The following is a 23597-nucleotide window of genomic DNA, read 5'->3' as shown; positions in this document are numbered from 1 at the left end:
TAGGGCCTTCCATATAAAATTTTTTTTTTTATATATATATAGAGAGAGAATAACAAACAGAAAACCACTGGGACTTCTGAGTATGTTATCTTCCAGCTGTACTGGGTGGTACTTGGGGGTAGAGGGCAGGGAGCACACGTGGTTCAGAGATTTGTCACCATGGGTGCTTTACAAAAGCCAGGAACAGAAGAACAGAACATGAGAGTGAATCACCCTTTCCCCTCCAGCCTGCCTGCTTCACCTACTCCCATGTGCATGTCCATGGACATAGGACATGCACATGGGTCCCCCCTCTCCTCCTTGGTGATGCCATTGCTGCTGAGATGTCATACACTGAAGACTCCTTGACTCAGTCCCTCCAAGGGAACCCTCTTAATCCTGCACCCAGCTGCCCTCTTGGCTCTACCACTGTCTGCCCTGGACATCTAATCAAACTTGACGATGGTGGCTCAGTTCACATGAGTGAGATAAATTCTGGAATGAATTTGGCTGCTGTTGTTTTTAGGCACTTATCTTGAATTTCTTTAACAGCTATCATGCTAGTGTGAGTTGTACAGGCAAGACAGAGGGGGTGCTTCCCAGGATAAATCAGCCTGAAGGAAATGTAATAATCCTGTCTTATTGTACCTATTTATTAGACTGTCAGAGGCATTCATGAGGAGCAGGAGTCAAAGGGAGGATTGGTTGAAGGGAGGCGTCTGTCAGTGTGTTTACCAAAGTAGACACCCATGTTCTTTTAGAGAAGTTATTGGGAATGATTCAAGAAGGGAGGAATGGATGGAAGAAAGAAGAATACTGTTGATTAAGACAGGAGGAACTCCATGTAATCTTTGTCAGTTTAAGAACTGAACTGCAAGGCTAACTCCACACGTGTTAACGTTCGCTAACCATCAGTTACTGGGTTTCCAAAACCCCATGGCAATTCTAAAAGGTAGCAGCCACCTGGTCACAGAGCGAGCAATAATAGCAATTCAGACGCAACCCCTGTGGGAGGAGAGAATCCAGATTCCAAGGACCTGATCCAAATTTCCCCAATTTCCTCATTCAAGAAAGTTTGTTCCTTGAACAGCCGCCAGACAAAATGGCAAGATTTGGGCAAAGAAAACGAAAAGAGAGAATCATACCCATGGTTATGAATGAGATACTGCCTCCACACTTTAGATGGTTCTCCATATAGGATGATCCTAGATCACTCAGAATGATCCTTAATTGGCTCCCACCCGTCAGGATTTCTGTTCTTTGCAAACTCCTCCTTCCACACTAAGAAATTTCTTGTTGTCTGCATCAGGACTCAAAAGCCACACCTTAAAAGTAGTATGCCTCAACTAGATGGTGCCCGGCTGCTACCATGGACTGCTCTGACAGGGATCACAATAGACGGTCCCGGACAGAGCTGGAGAAAAATGTAGAACAAAACTCTAACACACAAAAAAAGGCCAGACTTACTGGTCTGACAGAGACTGGAGAAACCCAGAGAGTATGGCCCCCAGACACGCTTTTAACTCAGTACTGTGGTCTCTCCTGAGGTTCACCCTTCAGCCAAAGATTAGGCAGGCCCATAAAACAAACAATTTAACACCTGTAGCTCAACCATGGAAACCCTGGTGGCATAGTGGTTAAGTGCTACAGCTGCTAACCCAAGGGTCGGCAGTTCAAATCCGCCAGGTGCTCCTTGGAAACTCTACGGGGCAGTTCTACTCTGTCCTATAGGGTCGCTATGAGTCAGAATCAACTCGACAGCACTGGGTTGGTAGGGTTGGTTAGCTCAACCATGTATATGAGACTAAATGGGCACACCAGCCCAGGAGCAAGGATGAGAAGGCAGGAGGGGACAGGAAAGCTGGACCTGGCAAACCCAAGGTCGAGAAGGTAAGAGTATTGACACATTGCAGGGTTGGCAACCGATGTCACAAAACGATACGTGTATTGTTTAATGAGAAGCTAATCTACTCTGTAAACCTTCATCTAAAGCACAATAAAAAAAAAAAAGTAGTGTGCCTGAAAACTGTCACTGCCCATTATTTAAATAGAAAATACTGAAAACAAGTTTTATTAAGAACTCTGGGAAATGGAAGTACACATTGTTCTCATAAAGACTGTGCATCAATATTCATTTACTCAACATTTCGTGCACTCTCTGTGAATAATGCTGGATGCAAAACTGCACACACCCTCTCATTAAAAGTGTGCAAAAAAAAAAAAGCATGATTTCCATGCTTTAAATAAGAAGATATTACACCCTAGCTATATCAGGGTGACAGAATTGGGGGTGATTGTTGCCCATGCCTTTTAAACATTTTTGTAATGCTGCCTTGTTGCTTTGATATTATTTCAAATTCAAAAGTAAATCTGTGAGATTGGTACGCTGAAGCTGTTACCTCTTTCCTGCTGACATGGTGCCCAGGGAAAAGAGGTGGGAGGCAGGACCCACTTCAGCAAGTGTGTGTGCATCTGTGAAGGTGGGAGGGAGGCTGCTGATCAAACAGCGATTTCCAGCAGGCTCACATGAGGCGGGCCAGCCAGTCAACTCTGCAGAGCAATGGTGAGAAAGGTACGGTGGAGGCATCTGACCTCGGGACACTGAACCCCGTTCCTGCGTGGCTTGTGGCCCAGGGCTGGGCTGCTGACATTTAATCTGTACCATGCACAGTAGCACTTGCTCCTCGCTTCTCTTATACTATCTGCCAATTGTTCCATATAGAATATAAGTTGCTTGAGGACTGACCAGGTTCTTTTGCTTCTACTGTCACCTCCTTAACACCATCCTGCATATCCTCCAAGCAATGCCTAGCATAACTCGAGTGTCGGGATAAATAGCTATTGAAGCCCAGAGAAGATGCAAAGAGGTAAAGGAGGCGAAGTCAGCTCCACACCAGGAAGCTGGATCGTGTCAATTTTCAATAACCAACCTGGGGGATGGAGCAGGCATCCACTGCCCTTATTCAGCAGGGCAAAGGCCCCAACGGGCCCCAGACCACAGCCTATGCCAACAGCTCCCAGTGCCCTCTGCCCTTCCTCCTCTGGCTTTGTCTCTTCTAATGGCTCAGGGACATGGTGACTGCTTTTAGTGGGGAGCTCTGCCACCTCCACTAGCTGGCATGGGTTACCATTTACTGGCAAGCAGCCCAACCTCCAAGCCTCTGATGTAGATAAACCTCTGTGGCATACACTATGGGTTGGAAAACTCAACATTCACTTCAAATACCCCTTTCCTCTCCCTCCTTTATTAAGGAAGCTAGAAAGAAAAAATATTTTGTTCCAGCCTCCTTTGCAGTCAGTGGTGGCCCTTCCCAGGTCTGGCTACTGAGATGAAGACAAGTGTTCTGGGAAGCTTCTAGGAAAGCTGTGCTTCTTTGAAAAAAGACAGGTGACACTGTCACCACCACTTTCCCCTTCTTCCCGCCTTGATCATAAACATGATACCTGAGCAGGAATAGCCTTCTTGTGACCACAGAGTGAAAACCCTGGTAGCAAAGTGGTTAAGTGCTACGGCTGTTAACCAAAAGGTCAGCAGTTCGAATACACCAGGCGCTCCTTAGAAACTCTACTCCGTCCTACAGGGTTGCTATGAGTCGGAATCAACTCGATGGAACGGGTGGTTTTTTTTTGTTTTTTTGTTTGTTTGTTTGTTTGGACCACAGAGTAACAATAGGAGGATAAAAAGCCAAAATGGTGAGGATGGTACAGTGGAAACACAAAACGGACTCAGGCTCTTGGTTGTACTGTCGGGCACCTAAACCTATGCCAGAAATCACCTTTCCCTGAACTTCTCGTTCCATGAAAAACACCTTCCCTTCTTTAGTTAAGGTACTATGAGTTGAGTTTTCAGTAAACTGAAGCCAAATGCATTCCTAATTGAATCATTCCTTGGATTAATCTTTTGCAACCAGAATAGATCCGCGCATAAATATGATTATGACATGACCCTGCTTAAATTCCTCAGTGGTTCTCAGTCGGCTTTATAACGAAGTCCAAGATCTTAACATGGTATACAAGGTTCCTGTTAAACTTACCTACTGTGCCTGCCTTGGCTTATTTTTTCAATCCATCCCTCTTACTTTAAAAATTACATTCCATTAATTCCAAAACACTTAATTTTTTTTGTAAAAACCACACTCTCTCTGGCCCCTGTGACTTTGCTTATATTGTTTCCTCTGTTCTTCCTACCTTTCTTGCTTGCTCTTGCTTATCCTTCAAAATAAAAACACTCAAGTATTGCCTCCTCCAGGAAGCTTTTCCCCACACTCCCAGGCAGGGCTGAGTGCCCCTCTTCTGTGTTAGAGTAATACCCAGGCATACCTTTGTCTTTGCACTGATCATGTTAGAGAGAAAGGATCTGATTGAGAATCTGACTTCCCCTCTAAGGAAGTGAATTTCTGACAGCAGGGCCTGTATCTTTACTCTTCTTTGAAACCCTAACATGTAGCACAGCCCCTGAATCACGTTTCAGGAACTGAAGCATGAATGTTCACACTTACATGAAGTTGTGCATATATTCCTGGGTGGAAGACTTGTGTCAATTATACATTTACTTTTTTTTTAACCAAAAAGAAAAGTTCCAGTAATCCAAAAGTCCTAAGTCACAAAGGCAGAAAGCTGAAGAAAAGCTGCCAAATAAAGTTCTTAAAAATGTTGTAAACACACTCAAGAAACTCACCTGCTGGGAAAGAGAGATGGCTCCATCATCTCTTTAACTGAGAGTTGTTACCATACAGTCACCATCCACCGGCAGACGGGCTTGAGGATGACAGAAGGGCAGAGGACTGAGCGGTGGGTATGGCAGGGAGCTAAGAGTGGTACCAATGGAACCATCCAGTTTTTTAGAGTTCTACTCATGGACTTATGATTAGAATGTACAGCTATGAAATCCCGGTGGACACAAAGAGTTTCCTCTGTTACATCACTTGTTTCCAATTTCTTCAGTTTCTTCTTCTGTCTGTATTCTTGATATTCAAGTATGTACTGATTATGCCCATTTTGAGAGAAAAAAAAAATCTTTGGTCAGTTCTGTGCCCTGTTGTTATGATCTTTTGTTTCTTCTCCTTTGGCCATTGAGCTTATATATATAATAAACAGTCTATACTACTATTCGAGTCCCACCAGTTAACATGTTCGGCTGCTAACCAAAAGGCTGGAGGTTCGAGTCCATCCAGAGGCTGTTCTGAAGAAAGGCCTGGAGATCTGCTTCTGAAAAATTAGCCTTTGAAAACCCTACGGAGCAGCGTCCTGCTTTGCCACACATGGGGTCGCCACGTGGCAGAACCGACTCTATAGCAATTCATTTTTTATACTATTGTTACCATCATTTCATGTACTTCTGAATCCTACAGTAGGATTACTGTCTCCACTATCCTATACTAATGTATTCTCCAAATCCCTGACGGAACAATCATCAAATTCAAGTTTTCTAATAGTCTGTAATCTCCTTTTCTTCTGTTTTATCTGAAACCCATGACCCCCTTCCCTCTGTGCTTTCTTCAAGCTTCCTTGTTTTGAGCTTTGACTTTTTAATAGGCTTTCATTCTTCCTCCATATGTATTCGCCGTATGGATAAGTGACATCTTTGTCAGAGCAATGTCCACCTCCACTGTGAAATCCCAAAAAACTGGGGGAAAAGGAATATGACAGTGGCAACAAGTTTAGAGATTTGCCAGCGAAGGTTCTGAGGTCCATCTATAGCACCCTGACTAATGATTGTGAACTTCAGGTCTATAAGACTAAGTTCCAACTCCTGAACTTGACATAGAATGAGGCTCTGATCTACCATTCAACCTTATTTCTCATTCTTCTTCTACAGAATGCCTCCATATAGCAGGCACTCAGTAAATATCTGTTGACTACACAGATGAGTACACACTTCACTCCTGGGTAACTCACCATCTTCCTGAGCCCCATCATTCTCCACCCTTCAACAACGTAACATGCCCTGTACTTGCCCACCCCTGGGGTTTGTTCACACCACCTCTCGTGTAAAAGGCTTTTCCTGTTGATTTTCCCCATGTAAATCTTGTCCACTGTTCTAGGCCCAATCTCACCTTCTGCAAGACCTCCTCTTAATTAATATAATATTTCTTAATGTTTCACATACTAGGCATTTAGCATATATACTCTTGTATTGCTAATTATGTTTCAAATGACTTCTTGCCTACAAACGTTAGAAGCTATTTGGAGATCAGAGGTATCTTACTCTTCTTTGTAACCCCACTCCCACAGGCCTGATATAATACCTTACGTAGGTGAGATGGCTGATAGTTTCTGATCACTTTGTTTCCTATAACATAGTCCTGTTGGAAGCTCATGTTCTAAAGTCCACCTAGATCTGAATCCCAGCTCTGTACACTGCTAAAGTAACCTGAGGAAATCATTTAGTTCCCCCAAGTCTTGATTTCCTCACCTGCAAAACTGGAAAATTAATAGTAATGATTCATGATGGTGGTTTCAGTTAAGTGAGATCATGAATAAAAGCTTCAACTGTTAATGATAATGATGAAGATGATTATTCTTCAGATACAGATTGGACCCGGACCAATGCCAAGGTCAAATGAGTATCTCTTATTGACACTCTGTGACTACCTGGAGGGCAGCTAACTCATGGAAGACGCTCTTGCTCTGTGTGTCAATGGCAAAGACAGATGCCATCATGTCCCACCTACGCTGTGGCAACCCAGCAACAAAGATCCAAGTTATGTTTTAGCATGTTTCTCCTGCATCTGTCTTCTCATGACCCAAGAACTCAGTACAGAGTGGAAGCCCATTAGCCCTATACTTCAGTGATCTAGAAATAAAAGGAGAAGGGCATTGTTGCTTTGCAATAATTTAACCAAATGGCTGACAAGTACACCAGGAGGCTGCAAACAAAATAAAGCCTGAAGGTTGTAATGCCTATGGGGTCAGCGATCTCAAGGATACCAAGGCTATTTTTTGACTTGCCCTTCCTGCATTAGACGTGAGTGGTGCTGCTCTCGGGCTTTTATTCCAAAGATAGGAAATCTGTGGTTAGAATTCTCTGGACCTTAATGATACCCATGCTTGAGAGATGGCTCTTTGAAACTCTGCACTGTGGTTTCAGTTAAAAGTTCAACAGAGACAGTAGTCTACTACGAGAGAGGAAGGGGGCTAGGAGTAGTAATGTTTATTTTCCGTGACCATTTTCTGTCTCTGAGACTCAACAGCAGAACAGCCTATCTTGGAAAACTAGAGAGTTTGACTGGAGCAGCTAAAAAATGAGCAGACAAACACAAAATTATTTAATGAACTATTTAAGAACAGACAGAAACAGTAACACAGATAAAAAAGAGAGACAATCCAGACTACAAACACATCATTTACAACATTTTGGAAGCAGTTAATAACATCTGAACAGACCAGGAGTATAGTCAAAGCATAGATACAATTGATATATTGAAACACCTACCACATCTTACATTTCTCTTCATGGCTAGTATCTCTGAACACAACTTGGTAAAGCTATTAACATGGATGACTACATGGCTGATAACTGATATTTTGTCCAGATAGGTTCTCCCTGGGGAAAGCAAAATTAGCAGAATAACCAGCAAATAGGAAATAATTCTCCAAAAGGACCGTGTGTTCTGTACAGCTAAACTTTTAGGGACCTCAAGCTCTGGCAAAAGGAGCCTGTATGATTTCTTGGAGGGGTCCACAATATAATTTCCTAACTCATGTCCCAGGAAGCCAAAGGTGGGAGACCAGGACACTTTCTCTGAAGATTTTTATAATTTTCTTAAGAGCAATTTAATTGGTTCCCGTACATTTCCCTGTCCATAGTCAAATGTAAGAGATGTGCCTTGGAGATTTCCTTATGTCTAACCTGGTGGTGCAATGGTTAGGAGCTCACTTTTAACCAAAAGGTTGGTAGTTCAAACCCACCCAACAGCTCCATGGGAGAAAAGGCCTGGTGATCTTTTCCTGTAAAGATTACTGCCTGGAAAACCCTATGGGGCAGTTCCACTCTGCCACATGGGGTCACTATGAATCAGAATAGACTCAACAGCACCCAACAACAACAACCCTGTTTTGTACCCTTTTCCAGTATTCCTGTGAGGTGACAAAAATCCCAGAATCACAGGCATTTGCTTAGTACCAGCTCCTGCAGCTATAAGCATCTAATCCAACAAACTGACCAACAAAGCCCAGTACAATGATTTGGGAGAATTTCCAGTTCTCTAAAGGAAAAAAAAAAATTTTTTTTTTTAAAGGATAAGCTGGGGTTGTAACAGCACTGGCTTAGATTCCCCAGCTAGGGCAGGTCAAACAAAGTTTGAACAGGCCAGAAACTGGACAATCGGGGAAATCCATGCCCCACCATCTAAAATCCATCAACATCCCCAAATCTTCCAGCTATAAGACCAGGGAAGCTCTCCTTCTGCTGTGCATGGTCCCTGTCTCTCTGCAGTACACACAGCCAATAGTGTTTTAGAGAGGGTCAGCTCTCCATTACCCACGCCCATCTCTGTCTGTTCAAAAGATGACATTTTCGATTTCAAAATCAGTGGTGGTAAGACAGAATTTACCTGCTCAAATTATTCTCCTTTAAGCACACAGCAATTAGGCAACAAAGGAAGGAAGACAGAGATTCAGCAGGTTCAGGATGGAAACCTTACAGGAAAAGCTGTGTGCAGGGCACACTGGAAGACACTGGTGGCTCGGTGGTAGAATTCTCACCTTCCATGCCAAAGACCCAGACTCCATTTCAGGTCAGTGCACCTCAAACACAGCCATCACCCATCTGTCAGTGGAAGCCTGGGTGTTGCTATGATGCTGAACAGGCTTCATCAGAGCTTCCAGATTAAGGTGAACTAGAAAGAAAGGCCTGGCAATCTACTTCTAAAAATCAGCCAATGAGCACAATGGAGCACAATGAACTGGCCCTGTTGTGCCAGTTAACAACAACAACAGGACACACTAAAGACCCTAGTACTTTACATGTTGGCCCACAAGCTGTACCTAACGTGAATACCAATCTAAGCCACCTCAAAACACCCTTCTCCAGGACTGGAGGGTGAGTGTCAGAGGGCTGCAGAGATATGGGTTCTAGTCCTAAATCTGTCACCAGCCTTGTGACTTTGGATGAGTGACTTCTCTTTTCTGGACCTCAAAAGGTTAAATGAGATGAGTCAAGGGTCCTAAATGACCAGAAACGCATAAAGCAAAGCCATAGAGGGCAACAAACAAAAATAAAAAACTACAGCTGTTTCCGTCGAGTCGATTCTGACTCAGAGCGACCCTACACGACACAATAGAACTGTCCTTAGGGTTTCCAAGGAGCGGCTGGTGGATTAGAACTGCTGACCTTCTGGTTAGCAGGCAAACGCTTAACCACTGCACCACGAGGGCTCGCAGAGATCCTAATTTTTAATATTTCTTATCCAGAATTCACCATAAAGCTAAATATATGACTGAATCAATAGAAGAACACTCTAAAAGATTGTTCCCTGGGTAATTATGTTTGAAGTCTAAATTGAAACCCTGGGTAATTACATTTAGTCCCTGATTGTAGTAACAGTGAGAGAAATCAGTACCACCTGTAAGGAAGGATAACAGATGGACATGGAAAGGAAACTTTAAAACCTAGCTTCACTACACTATGATCAAGGTGAACAAACAGGCAGATAAAACCCAACTGAGAATTTTTTCTTCTGATTTCTAAGCCTCTTTCGAGATGACACCAATTGTTCACAGAGATGTATGTTCTTTTGGTGTTTGTATGGAAAAGACAGACACGTTGTTGAAGCAAGTTACAGATGTTTCAAAGATCCAGCAGGCAACACCGAGATACAGGGGGAGCCTGAGCCTGGGGCAGAGGGCAGAGAGTAAGGGTAGACAAACCATAGAAAACTCCAATAGAACAAGTCAAAAGGGGCCTGACAGTCAGGGCTTACCACCTGCTGGTGCTGCTCCCTCTGAGCGATGGAAGGATTCTTTGTTCCGTGGCAGGCCCTACCCAAGCCTGGCTTCTGGTGACAACACCTGAGGGAAGCATGTGGCTGAGCAGTGAATCAACCCCACAAAACAAGCTGACCATTATGTTACGTAGCTAGAGTGGAGATGTGGGGAATGGCCTAGAAAATTTACTTTCTAAACTTTAAATTTCACAAAGTAAGAGACAGGAATTGTTCTCTGGAAGGAACGCATTGATTTTACCCACCCAGTGCCGTCGAGTTGATTCTGACTCATAGTGACCCTATAGGACAGAGTAGAACTGCCCCATAGAGTTTCCAAGGAGCACCTGGCGGATTCGAACTGCCAACCCTTTGGTTAGCAGCCGCAGCACTTAACCATTACGCCACCAGGGTTTCCCATTGATTTTAAGGCATTGTGAAATAAAATAAAATTTAAAAACAGTAAAATAGCCTTTTTTTTGTTTTTGTTTTTAATAATGTTGTGGTCTGTACCTTCCAAAGTCCCATGGAAAGAGCTTGCAATCACATTTTAGAAACTCTTCAAAATACCTATTAATCAGTATCCTGTACATGTACTTGTACATGTACACAATCATAAGATTATGTAACTGATAGACCACGAGAAGTCTTTGAGCCCAGCGTCCTGTTCCCAGAGAGGCTCACACGTAACTAATCCCCGATAGATGGGAATTACCAATGTTGAAAGATTTCACAGCCTTTCTTGGTCTCCCACTCAACAAAAAACAGCTCTACCTTTTGATAAGACAATGTCAGCTTAAGGTAGGTGGTCACGGACATATATCCTGCTGAAGCTATCTTTTATCCAGATGGCACCCCTGGAATCTCAAAATACCTCTGGGATCCATCAAGACTTCAACCTCAGTTCCTCTGAAATCTCTCACTCCACTCCTCCCTTAAATCTCTTCTTCTATCTCATTGTTCTCCAGTTTCTCAGTCATCTTCTAGATTTACTTTCCTCTGGGTCCAGTTCAACAACAGTCTCAGCAGAACTCTCAAGGCCTTGTGGTTTTGACAAATCTTCCCAAGCCATCTTCAACCCAAGAGAAATCCACCAGCCGTTCTCTCTGCCCTGCTCATGGGCTGTGTTTTTGGAGAAGCCTGTACCATGACAGAGTACACTTTACAACTTCAACAGATATCATCACTGTACGGCAATCTTTTTGCTTACCCACAGTCAACAATTCTGACTCTTCCAAAGGTTTCCATTCTTCTTGAATCCCTACCCACTTCCTACTCTACTCTCAAAAGAGGACCTCACCTCTTCTTCATGGAGGAAACTGAAGTTACTTCTTTTTTTTTTTTTTTACATTTTTATTGTGCTTTAAGCGAAAGTTTACAAATCAAGTCAGTCTCTCATACAAAACCTTATATACGCCTTGCTATATACTCCTAGTTGCTCTCCCCCTAGTGAGACAGCACTTTCCTTCTCTCCACCCTGTGTTTCCGTGTCCATTATTTTTATATACTCCTAGTCGCTCTCCCCCTAATGAGACAGCACCTTCCTTCTCTCCACCCTGTGTTTCCGTGTCCATTCAGCCAGCTTCTGTCCTCCTCGGCCTTCATATCTCCCCTCCAGACAGGAGCTGCCCAGATAGTCTCATGTGTCTACTTGATCCAAGAAGCCCCACTCCTCACCAATATCATTTTCTGTCTTATAGTGCATTCCAATCCCTGTCTTAAGAGTTGGCTTTGGGAATGGTTCCTGCCTTGGGCTAACAGAAGGTCTGGGGTCCATGACCACCGGGGTCCCTCTGGTCTCAGTCAGACCATCAAGTCTTTTTTACTAGAATTTTGGGTCTGCATCCCACTTCTCTCCTCCTCCTTCAGGGATTCTCTGTTGTGCTCCCTGTCATGGTAGTCATAGGTTGTAGCTGGGCACCATCTCGTTTTTCTGGTCTCAGGTTGATGGGGTCTTTGATTATGTGGCCCATTCTGACTCTCGGGCTTATACTTACCTTGTGTCTTTGGTGTTCTTCATTCTCCTTTGCTCCAGGTGGGCTGAGACCAGTTGTTATCTTAGATGGCCACTTGCTAGCGTTTAAGACCCCAGACACCACTCTCCAAAATGGGATGCAGAATGTTTTCTTAATAGCTTTTATTATGCCAATTGACCTAGATGCCCTCTGAAACCATGGTCCCCAAACCCCTGCCCCTGCTACTCTGGCCTTCGCAGCGTTCGGTTTATTCAGGAGACTTCTTTGTTTGGGTATAGAAGTTACCTCTTGAAGTGACTTCCTGTGGTCCACCACATGTGCACTTGTGAAATTAGCACTCATTCTTTGCTGCTGTCCTACTTTCTCTAAGAAAGGGGCATTCCTTCTCTACTCTTAGAGAGTTTTAATGAGAACTAAACAAATTAATGAACATAAAGCATCCAGCACAATGTTTGGCAGGTCATACATTTCCTGCCAAACATTCCCTTTCATTTTTCCTCTACAAATTTAATCTCTCAATTTTTTTTTTTTGCTAGCTTTTGTTGCCTCCTTACTTCTCAGAGACCTTACTCTCTTAGCCCTCTCTTCCCTTCTCTTTTCTGTATTTTCAATCTCTCCGTTTCTATTTCTCTCCCCTTTGTTGATAAACATATTCAAGTGATTCCTTTCTCCTTAGAAACCTTTTTTTAATTCTTCCTTCCCATATAAGTCGTCATCCAATCTCTCTCCTTTCTTTCAAATACTAAGAGTAGTGCCCTTAAACTCTCTACTGCCTTCAACTCTACGCTCTGTGCAATTGTTACTGTCTTATTGGTGTCCCACAATTTCACTAAACTGTTTTTGCCAAGTTTACCAATGATCCCTACATTCCTATTCAATGGCCTCTTTTCAGCCCTCATTCAGCTCAAATGCTGATTTCACTACCTTCCTTCTCAACCCTGATTCTTTCTGATCAATGACCTAGTTCAGGTAACATCAAGCTAGGACGTGAACACAATCCATGGCTCCTCTTCCTTCTCCCCTCTGCCTCCACCATCCACCTCTTGCCAAATGTTCACAACTCTTCTTTAGACCAACCCCCAAATCTGGATGATCCTTTTCAAACTCACTTGCAAGAGGTCAGATACCATCGATTTTCACTCTGTTACAGCAGCTCCCTTTATGGGATGCAGTCTTTGGACTCTCCTTTCCATTTACCCTCACCACTGCTGCCAGAGTTTACTCTTCACAAATGTACTACGTCCTTCACAATCCCATGTTTTTGTGCATGCTGTCCCTGCTGCCTGAAATGCGGTTTCACCCTTCTCTGCCTGATCTCCTTTTCAAACCCAGATCAGATACAACCTCTTCTGTAAAAGCCTCTGTAGAGTCAGCCACCTGGGCTGCTCTGCTCACTGCTCTGGATTCCGTGTTCCTATGCCAGCCTATTCTTCCCTCTTTATAGGCTGTTTGAATCCACCAGTCACTCCCTGGAAACCCTATGGGGCAGTTCTACTCTGTCCTATAGGGTTGCTATGAGTCAGAATCGACTCGACGGCTACAGGTTTGGTGTTTTGGTTATAGCCATTAACAGGTTGTCTTTGACTCCTCTGCTTTATGTTTATCTTCCTCGCTGACCATGAGCCCTTTGAAGAGAGAACTGTCTTAATCAACTCTGTGTCCCTAATACTCACCTTATTTCTTCCTTAACAAATGTTTGTTGGAAGAATATAAAGGGAGGATGTGGTAAAATATGACAAAAATAAGTGAGAAATGAATAGAATGTGGGTAAGAACACATTACATACTGTCCACAACTGGTAGAGATAAGATACCTTACCAGAATATAATAGGAGATAAGGGCTTTTCACCAGTGCTCTGAAAAACCAGATTCCAAACCAACAACTCATCTTTTTCCACCGCCCACACAAGGAATCAAGTTCACAAGATGTGCAAAAGTCTGTATTCCTCACTCTACTATGTCAGTCTTATCTGTGCCACCTTTTCTCCTCTTCCAAGATCAGTTTCCCAAACTGGATCACAGCACCATCACTTCAGTGCAGTTATACAAGGCAGCCCAAAGGCTCCAGGCCTAGGTTAAACGTGGCTGAGGCTGAGAGACATTAGGCCTCAGGTAGAAGAGTCAAAACCTAGCACTAGCATTATGCACTAAAGTTCATGACAATCCAGGTGAGTTAAGAATTGTCATACTTCGGGAGAAAGAAAAGGAGTAGGTGAAAATATTTTTAAAATCTAACCCTTTAATCCTCTAGCTTCACTCACAGTTGGGCAAATGCTCTAAGAAAATAGCCCTACTGTTTCTGCTAACTTGTTCTTTCTTGACAAGCCAAAATACATCATTCGGGTCAGATTGGTCTAACTGCTAAATAAAGCCATCAGCCAAGCCTTACCTGGTTTTGTACTTTCTCAAATAGCAGGAAGCTCCTGCAAGCAGAAGACCAGCCAGGACCAGAAATTAGCATTCTCTGCTGATTGCTGCCAACTGAGTTCAAATGGAGGGAATGGCTCCAGCCAAGATGAAGGAAGGTCTCAAAAGGCTGATTTATTCATTTGAGGCCTTCTTAAGGGATTTAGTCATTCCGATAGAGGCTTGAATCCTAAAGGGCTTGCTCTGCTCTCTCTTTGGAAGTAGTCTCCCTCAAATTCTGCTATAATTCCTTTGTTTTACAGAAATTTACTTAACCTCTGGTTCAGGGGGAGCAGGCTATGGGGCAGTGCTCTCTTTTTAAGATAATCTACAAGAAATGAAGGGATATCACAGCTATAAGAAGCAGGCATAAAGCCAACTTTCAGTCAGCTTTTTCTTTGACTTAAATGCCAAGAAAATTTGGCGGTGATTAACACGCCAAGGCCTAAAAGAAAAGTAGTCGGTCTCAAAGAAATTAATATAGTCTATCTCTCTGTGCTAAATTCCTTTAATTAGGTTTTCACTGGCGTCTGTATTTTAAGGAATCCCTTTGTCTATCAGCTGGAAACCCTGGTGTCGCAGTGGTTAAGAGCTACGGCTGCTAACTAAAAGGTTGGCAGTTCGAATGCACCAGGAGTTCCTTGGAAACCATATGGGGCAAGTTCTACTCTGTCCTGTAGGGTCGCTATGAGTCAGAATCAACTCGAAGGCAACAGGTTTGGTTTTTTTGGTTGTGTATCAACTAAAAGAAGGTAGTTATATACCCCTACCTGCAGAGGTAGAGAACTAATACAAGATGATGGGACAAGCAATGAGAAAAAGATGGCACTGAAAACCTCAGGTGGGATCCACAACAGAAAGCCTGGTGTGAAAGACCACAGTATTTAAAATAGAGCATTGGTTTAAGTCCTGGCTCTATTGGCTTACGACCCATGTGATATTGGACAACCATGTATGTCTCTGTGCTTCAGTTTCTGTAACTATAAAATGTGAATAATAATAATAATAATTTATTCTCCATGAGGTTTTCATGAGAATTAAATAAAATAACAGAAGAGGTCTATGAGCAGTAAAGCATGATACAAATGCTATCTTACTAGTAAAAAGTAGTAACGATGAAGAGGTCAGAAGTGCTTTTGTTTGCTGTCCCTACTCAAGAGACAGCTAACCATGTCTTCCTCATCAGGAAAAGGAGAACTACTGGATAGAGACATCTAAGCTCTCTACTGCCAAACAAATGGAGGAACTCATTCTGGGAATTCATTTACATAAAGACTTGAGCACAAAGAGGCTCAGGGACCAAGGACAGACATCTGAGGAAGCCATGTAACAAAGCAATGCTGGCTGGGCTCCGATGGCTGTGGCGCCTACGATGTGGAATCATAATCGACTCTGAGCACAGCTGAGCTGAGACCTGAGAGAGCGGGGCTTCAAACAGGGAAGCCATGCTTTGAACTTAATGGGAGCAAGCAAAATCCTGACTTGGGTTGTTTTTTGGTTTTTTCATCCCTCTTCCCCCAAGATGCATAAAAAGGTTCCCTTGCTTCAAAGTCAGGCCAGATGAACCCTGAAACAGATAGCAAAGAAGAAAGAACATCGAGAGAAAAACACACATGGATGCCCGATTAGAGGAGGAAAAAGGAAATTGGCTTCTGCTTCCCCCATAAAGGGCTGTCAGTCCTTCCTTCGCCCAGGTCTTTGAACACACATCCATATGGCTCATGTCAGTGCTCTAAATCACTCTCTGCGTCAGAGACCAAGATACCTTTTTATAGTCTCTGCAGGGAATATTCTCTGGCTAGTTCAGTTCCGGAGGGAAAGATAAGCTTCTGTAAGGCTAGCCACAGGAAGAACGGTTTCGTTCTATGTCCCACTGTCCATTCCACCACTCCTTTTGAAGTCAAAACTGATTCACTAGCAGTCTTTACTGCCATCCACTCGGGGTACTGAACTTGTAAAATCAGCATTTTAGAGGTTAATAGGTGGGCAATCATATAAACATTCAATGTGTACAGAAAAGAGCACATAAATACCCTAATTAAACAAAAACACGGGAATGGGAGTGACAGGCCTTTTGACTAGTCCTACAGTTTTACATCTATCTTTTGGTTAATCGACCTTGTCTTATTAATTGCCCCCCTTAACCCACAGGCTTCTCATTTGTTTTTCCAAAGGAATGGTTATGTTCCAAGGTACATGCATTTTAATGGCTATAAAATCTCCTGGGATTTAAGGAAGTGAGTCCATGTCTAGACCAACAAAGTATCATCTGCTCTGTGTTCCAATCAAGCCAAGCACCAGGTGCCATCGAGTCGATTCCAACTCATGGCAACCCGTTATGTGTTAGAGTAGAACTATGCTCCGTAAGGTTTTCAGTGGCTGATTTTTTCTGAAGTAGATTGCCAGGCCTTTCTTCTGAGGCACCTCTGGGTAGACTTGAACCTCCAAATTTTCAGTGAGCTGCCTAGTGCATTAACCATTTGCACACCCAGGGACTCCCAGAGACTGCCCTCCTGGGTGTAGGAAACAATTTGCACTCCTCTAGTAACCTGAAGGTTGGTGGTTCAAACCCACCCAGTGGTGCTATGGAAGGAACACCTGGTGCTCAGCTTCTAAAAGATTGTTGCTGTGGTTGGTTGCTGTTGAGTTGATTCCAACTCATAGTGACCCCATGTGTGCAGAGCAGAACTGTGCTCCATAGGGTTTTCAAGGCTGTGACCTTTCAGAAGCAGATTGCCAGGCCTGTCTTCCGAGGAGCCTCTGAGTGGATTCGAACTAGCAACCTTCCAGGTAGAAGTTGAGAGTTTAACCCTCCACACAACCCAGGGACTCCCAAGAAAATCTTATGGAGTAGTTCTACTCTATAACACATGGGGTCTCCATGAGTCAGAGTTGAGTAGACAGCAATGGGTAACCAGGCACAAGATGCACTATATTATTATGCTTGTTGCCTCAGCACTATCATACCAGCAAGGGCTGCATGAGCTTCCCAGGCCAGGCCAACAACCAGGCTGGGTGCTCAGATTCTAAGCATGCTTCACCGCGGGCAAGTTCAGCCAAAGTGAGCCGTTTTGCCATCAATGAGCTCTCCAAGGAGAACTGGACCAACAAATTTCACAAAGGCTGGAATCAAAACCAGTGCCAAAAAAAAAAAAAAGGCACAGGAGGGAATATTCTAAGCTGCTCCAGAATTCAGTTAACTTAAGTTCTTCCTGCTATTAAGCCTAAATGCACCAGGGTACAAGGTTTCTTTCTGGTTTCAGCCCACCCTCATCAAAGACGTTCTTTATCGACTGTTATCAAAGCCCAGGCTCCATGCCTGCCGCTGCTCTAGGACGCCTTCTTATCTGATTAAATGAAATATTATGTTGAACATCTAGCTACCCCAGCACTGGCACTGGCTGTGTGGGTGTACTGGATAAAATCTGCATGAAAATGCCATCACGGGGTCATTTGTTTAATTTCAAGTCTGCAAAATGTAAAAATAGAACAAGCTGCCGTGAGGGGTTGAGGCTTGAGAAGGCTCCCACTGCACAAAATCCATGAGATGCCTCTGGCTCACTGGCTGTCTCCCCTGCCAGAGGAAGAGGGGGAGGAACAAAACCTGAAAGCAAGGCGCTGTTCCCCGCTTTCTGCTCTTTTCCCTTTTCTTTTCTTATTCTCTGCAGCTTCCCCTTGCCCCATCTGTTGCCTCTCACTCCTCCCACTTGCTTGCTTCCTCTCTCTGCCACCCTCCTCCCCTCCTGCATCACTTCTGGGTGTCTTTTCTCATCTTCTCCTTCCCAAGCACCGGTTCTCCTCCCAGGCCTCTGGCACCTTCCCTTGGGCCACCCTTGCCTTCTAGGGCAGCCGGCCTCCCAGCTCACTGGGCCTCGTAAACTTTTCTAGGAACTGCGCTTCCCCCATCTCCATATCCTGCCCCTTTTCCAAGTCCCAGCCAGGAAGATGCCTAGATAGAAGGAATATGAGGGATCAACTGCATCAAAGGACAGAGAAGCTGTTGTTGTTGTTGTTAGTTGCCACTGAGTCAATTCCAACTCATGGTGACCCCATGTGTGCACAGTAGAACTGCTTGCTTTACAGGGTTTTCAAAGCTGCGACCTTTTGGAAGCAGATCGCCAGGCCTGTCTTCCAAGGTGCCTTTGAGTGGGTTTGAACCTCCAACCTTTCGGTCAGCAGTCAAGTGCTTAACTGTTTATACCATCTGGGCACTTCTAGACGAGCTGTAGGGGCTGCTTTTTTCATCTTCTCTCATCTAGCCAAAGGAGCCCTGGCGGAGCAGTGATTAAGCACTCCGGTGTTAACCAAAAGGTCAGCGGTTCAAACCCACCAGCTGCTCCATGGGACAAAGATATGGCAGTCTGCTTCCATAAAGTTTACAGCCTTGGAAAGCCTATGGGGCGATTCTGTTCTGTCCTATGGGGTGGCTATGAGTCGAAATCAACTCGCAGCAACAGGTTTGGTTTTTCTGGATTTTTCCTCCAGTCAAATACATTTATCATTCACTGGGCTCAGCAGTTCAGTGAGTGGGAGAGGACGTGCAGATAGTACATCACTGCTCTTGTGTTTTTGACAAACAGGTTTTTAATTTTATACAGGTATATATTTTTTACATATATATATAAATGCTCAAGTTGCATTCTCCAATTTTGATTCGTAAAGTCCACCAGCCATCTCCAAATCAACCTTTCTAAAGAAAGGAAAACTTCATTATTACCAGAGGCTCCTGAGCTATGCCCAAAGCTCACAAGCCCACACAGGAGCTGGGAGGAGAGAGACACTTCCAGCTTCATGCCTGTTGGGGGTCTCAGAAATTTTCCACTCTTTGACCTAGTTTCCCACAAAAACATTCAGGTTGTTTCAAGCCTGTTAACATGGCTGATGAAACCAGCTCAGTTTAGCTCACTCAATATGCCTGAAACGAGTTCTTTGCGAGGCACCTGTTCACAACAGGAGACACCCTTGACACCCTTTTCCCTACTGTGGATCACCAGCAATTTCTCTCTGGAGACAGACCTTCACTGCTGCTTTGAGGAAAGCCATGGGGAACAGGTGGTTAGCAGACCACTAACTCCCAAATGCATCCAGGTCAACCCACTACAGAAAAGAACTTACAGTCCCGCTTTTATTGCTGTCTTACAGATCTGTACTTCAGTCTACTGCCAAGTCGTCCCCATGTGGATTGAGAACTCTACTTTCACATACACCAAATGAGGCTTTCATAAATTAAGGTGACCCTCATAAGCGCAACTGACTGCTCAGGATCCGTTTCCTAAAACAACTCTCTTCCTTTGCTGTAACCCTGTTTCCACCCCGCTGCCTTTTACTGGCAACATTTATTACGCAGGTATTCAGTGCACCCCTACCAGGTACAAAGCAAAGTGAATGAGGGAAGCCAGAGCCTTGCATAGACCATTATAAAGGGTATTTGGAACCCTGGCATCTACAGATATGTACAGTGTTTCTGGTTTGGACATATTAGGGCTCTAGGTCAAATCAAGAAAGTGATGTTTTTATTCCAGTGTGATGAATGACCATGCCTGTGCAGAAAAAGAAATGTGGTTTCCCATGTACCCATCCACAGGTGCAAAAAGAAGCAAGTAGAGAAAGAAAGAAAAGACACCAATCAAGCCCAAGGGCCAAGAACCATGAAGTCCAGGACAAAGAGTGAATAAGCCTACAGCAGGCACCCCAGGAGAGAGCAACCCCTCCATCAGGGCAAGTGGACGGGTGATAATTCATAGCAGAATTGCCTACAGCAGTCCAAAGCCACAAGAGCTGAAAACGACAGGCCACCTATGCAAAAGCAGCAGACGGTAGGGCAGAGTGGTGGAAACACAGCGCAAGAGGGCAGCCCCAGCCTTAGGGCTGGTGATTTCAGTTACAGGCCTACACGCCAGCAGATGTGCCTGGTGGAGAGCCCCAACGAGGGAGCAGAGCAGCGAGCTCACCTGGAAAGACATCAAATGACTGCTAGTGTCCAAAAGAAAGGCTGGAATGTGGTAGCAGGGACCAACCCCATCTCCCTGATAAGGATGCAATTCCATTTAAGGTCTAAGATCACTGACTACAGTTGAGCAAGAAACCAATTTGGGGGCACCATCAAGTTGAGGCAGGGACATTGGTGGGTCACTGCTAGAATTCTTGCCTTCCATGAGGGAGACCTAGGTTCAATTCCTGGCCAAGGCACCTCAAGCACAGCTGACACCATCTGTTAATGGAGGTTTTGTGTTGCTGTGATGATGAACAGGTTTCAGGGGAGCTTCCAGACCAAGATAGACTAGGAAGAAAGGCCTGGCAATCTACTTCCAAAAAATCAGTCATCAAAAACCCTATAAATCACAACAGTCTAATCCCATTGTACACAGGCACACCATGAGTCAGGGCAATACAAGGGCAACAAACAACAACAATGATCAAATTGGGGTACTACGACAGCACCCCAGTTTGGCTAGGTTTTCAACATTAACACTGCAGCCCAGCCCCAAATCTCTAAAACCAAACAGCTTTTGAGTGTGGAAATTGGGAAGCCAGAACCTCCAAATACCCTTTTGAGATCCTCAATCTCTTGAATATCAAGGATGCCCCAGCAGGGCCCTCTGCCCAAGTTCAAAGTTGAGGACAAGAGCTTCTGAGCCCGTTACAAAGTAAATGAGCTGAGAGGAGGTCTCAGACAGGCACTGGTGACCTCACTGGCACACCATCAAAGGCAGCTAGCAAAAGTTCTGAGAGGCAATGACGGTGACATGGATCGGAACATCCGGTATGAGCAAGAGAAATGGCCATCAAGTAACAAACGAAAGCAGGAGACACAAATAAATACAGGGAATAAACTTTAACCTCACCCAGAGCGCAAGACCGAATCGCTCATCCAAGAAGACCCATTTCTACACTTTGCCCTCTCATCTCCTAAACGCTATTGACTGGGGAAAAAGAGAGAAAGAAACACGTGACAGAAGAAGAGTGTGAGTGCCTCTCCTTGAGTTTGCCTGTGTCTTAGTGACCTGGAGACTGGAGACATGGCAAAGTTAGATCTTGGAAAGGGAGCGGAAATGCAGTATTTCCAACTTCTGAGGTTTGCCCCACGTGAAAAGCCCCCAGGCTGAAGGATCCCCATCCACGAAACAGTGTTTGCATCCAAAAGTTGAAGCGCGGATGGAGATGCTGGCAGAGGAGATAGCTCAGCCCAGCCACACACAAATTTCCTTCTCCTCGCCCAGACGGTGGGAGTCCTACATCTGCTGCTGTCATGAAAACAGTTTATTTTATTTTTACAATTTTTTTTCCCTTGAAAAGACCTAGGGATCTTTAAGTATATGTGACATCACAATCCTCCCAGTCTACCAATCTTTAATACTGGGCCTGGGATGGAGTTGCCCCCCAGCTACACCAGGAATCAGAGCTCAGAGGACATGCAGTCAACTGCTTGCTCTTATGGTACCTTGGGACTTTGGCTTTCCCCAGGAGGGCTCTGCATTCCCCTGAGGAACTTTTTGAGGAAAGAAGTTTCTCCAGCCATGAGGTTGGCTGATCGGTTGCAAACAAGCTGAGCTTTAACAACTTCATTCTAGTGGCCACACCTCCTCATTCCTTCATCTGCTTTCCAGGAGAAGTGAGTTACTCCTTTCTCCTGGAATGGGACCCCATGCATCCATAGGTCCAAACTAGGAGTTCCTGCAATGCCCAGATCTTCCACCTCCACCCTAGGAGAAAACCAAACCAATATCAGGGGCGGGAAGATGCCTCGCACACCAGGGCCAAGGAAGTAAAATGTCTCACTAGGTAAATCCCATGATGTCTACTTTGTCTTTCTTCCAAATCTTGGATTGCTACCACTCAAGGGGTATGGATTGAACATTGACGGGGGTGGCCAGGTGGGTGAGGGAAGCACCCAAGACAAGGAAAGTCAGTGCCCCCAGTTCAAACTTTTACCAGAATATTGGAAAGAAGCCCACACAAACCCCATCCCTCCAACCCCAGCCTCACCCCCTTGCCCTGAGCACATCTCCAGAAATGAATGGAGAAAGAAGCCAGCTCAGCCATCTCTGGAAATTCATGGAGGCTGTCTCTCCCAGTGGTTTCCTGGGGACACCAACTCTCTGGTGTCGGACACCGCAGCCAGGCTACAATCCATGTTAATAGCTTTAACGAGCCCTCTGGTAACTTTGATGCTGCGCTAAGAAAATTCTAAAGAGAACATTCAGCAGTCCCCCTCCCCCACTCCTTTCCACACCCTCCAGTTTCACCGAGATGTCTTTCTCGCCGCATCACCCCGGGCGCCCAGGTGAGTTCCTCCGAGAACTCGGGAAGGTCAAGAAGTTCTTACCTGGGTCTGCTGGGCGAGGCACTCATGTGGCCAGCCGGTCGGGGCGCGCCGGGTCAGCGGCGTCCAGGGCGCACCAACTGCTGCCTCCCATTCACCACATCTCCCCGCGAGCAGAGCAGTGCCCAGAGCAGAGCCAGTCCCATCTGGAGGAGGGGAGGGAGACGGAGCCCGAGGACGCCCGAACCCAAGCGAGTCGAGCGCGCGGGAGGTCCCGTGGGCGCGGCGCCGGGTGGGGGGCCGGGCGGTGGCGCAGCGCCTCGCGGGGCGCCGTGCACCTCCTGGGCGCCCTCCTGTGTGCCCTCCTGCCCGGACCGCCGTGTGCACCCAGGCGGGGCGGGGACGGCTCGGCGGAGGAAGCGGAACTCCCCCTCTCTCCGTGGGCGCAGAGGCTCCCACTGTCTCCGCGTCTAGTTGTTACCGCCGCTCGTTCCCTCTTTCTATATATATGTGTATTTCCCTATCCCAGTTCTGCGTCTCTCCATGTCGTCCCTGACTTTACCTCTGAGGTTTCCGCTCCGGTCTCCCGCCCGTCTCTCCCACTCAGTTCCCGTCTCTCCTCTCTCCGGCTCTCCCTCCTCCCCCTGCCCTCCCTCTCCCTCCCTGGGTGGACCCGGTTGAAGCCTGCTGCCTGGATTCTCCCGCTATTGCTTCGCTCCAGCGTTGAGCACTGCAGTGTAACTCGGGGACACACAACCAGGCAGCTCCTTTAAAACCAGACCATCAAGTTGAACGGGAAAACCACCCCTAGAAGCGCCGCTGCCTTGTGGCTAGGAGATACTAGCCCATCTGGAAACTGGGCTACCTGGATTCGCGCAGATATGAAGGGGGGGGTGCGAGTGGGGGGGAGGGAAGGCGAATGGAACAGATTACCACAAGTCCACAGGTGACCTGCAGGATCTTAGGATGGGGTGGAATCTAGGCTGGGGCGTGTGGAAATCTTGTCACAGCAAAAAACAGGACAGAACCTAAGGAGCCCTCAGGTTCAAA

The 23597-nt window shown here is 45.4% G+C and overlaps 1 protein-coding gene across 1 annotated transcript in view; it reads right to left on the bottom strand.

Moving 5' to 3' along the window:
* The window catches only part of GRAMD1B (GRAM domain containing 1B), a 296128-nt gene extending 273000 nt beyond the window's left edge, over window positions 1-23128 (bottom strand). Inside the window, exon 1 of the mRNA XM_049857563.1 lies at window positions 22611-23128. Coding sequence (XP_049713520.1) covers window positions 22611-22636 — 26 coding nt within the window. The 5' untranslated portion in view covers window positions 22637-23128. The remainder of the gene's footprint in view (window positions 1-22610) is intronic.
* Window positions 23129-23597: the final 469 nt, after the last annotated feature.

This window comes from Elephas maximus, chromosome 17 (genome assembly GCF_024166365.1).
Source record: "Elephas maximus indicus isolate mEleMax1 chromosome 17, mEleMax1 primary haplotype, whole genome shotgun sequence".
In the NCBI taxonomy this organism is placed as follows: domain Eukaryota; kingdom Metazoa; phylum Chordata; class Mammalia; order Proboscidea; family Elephantidae; genus Elephas; species Elephas maximus.
This window is presented reverse-complemented; position numbering and strand designations above follow the sequence as displayed.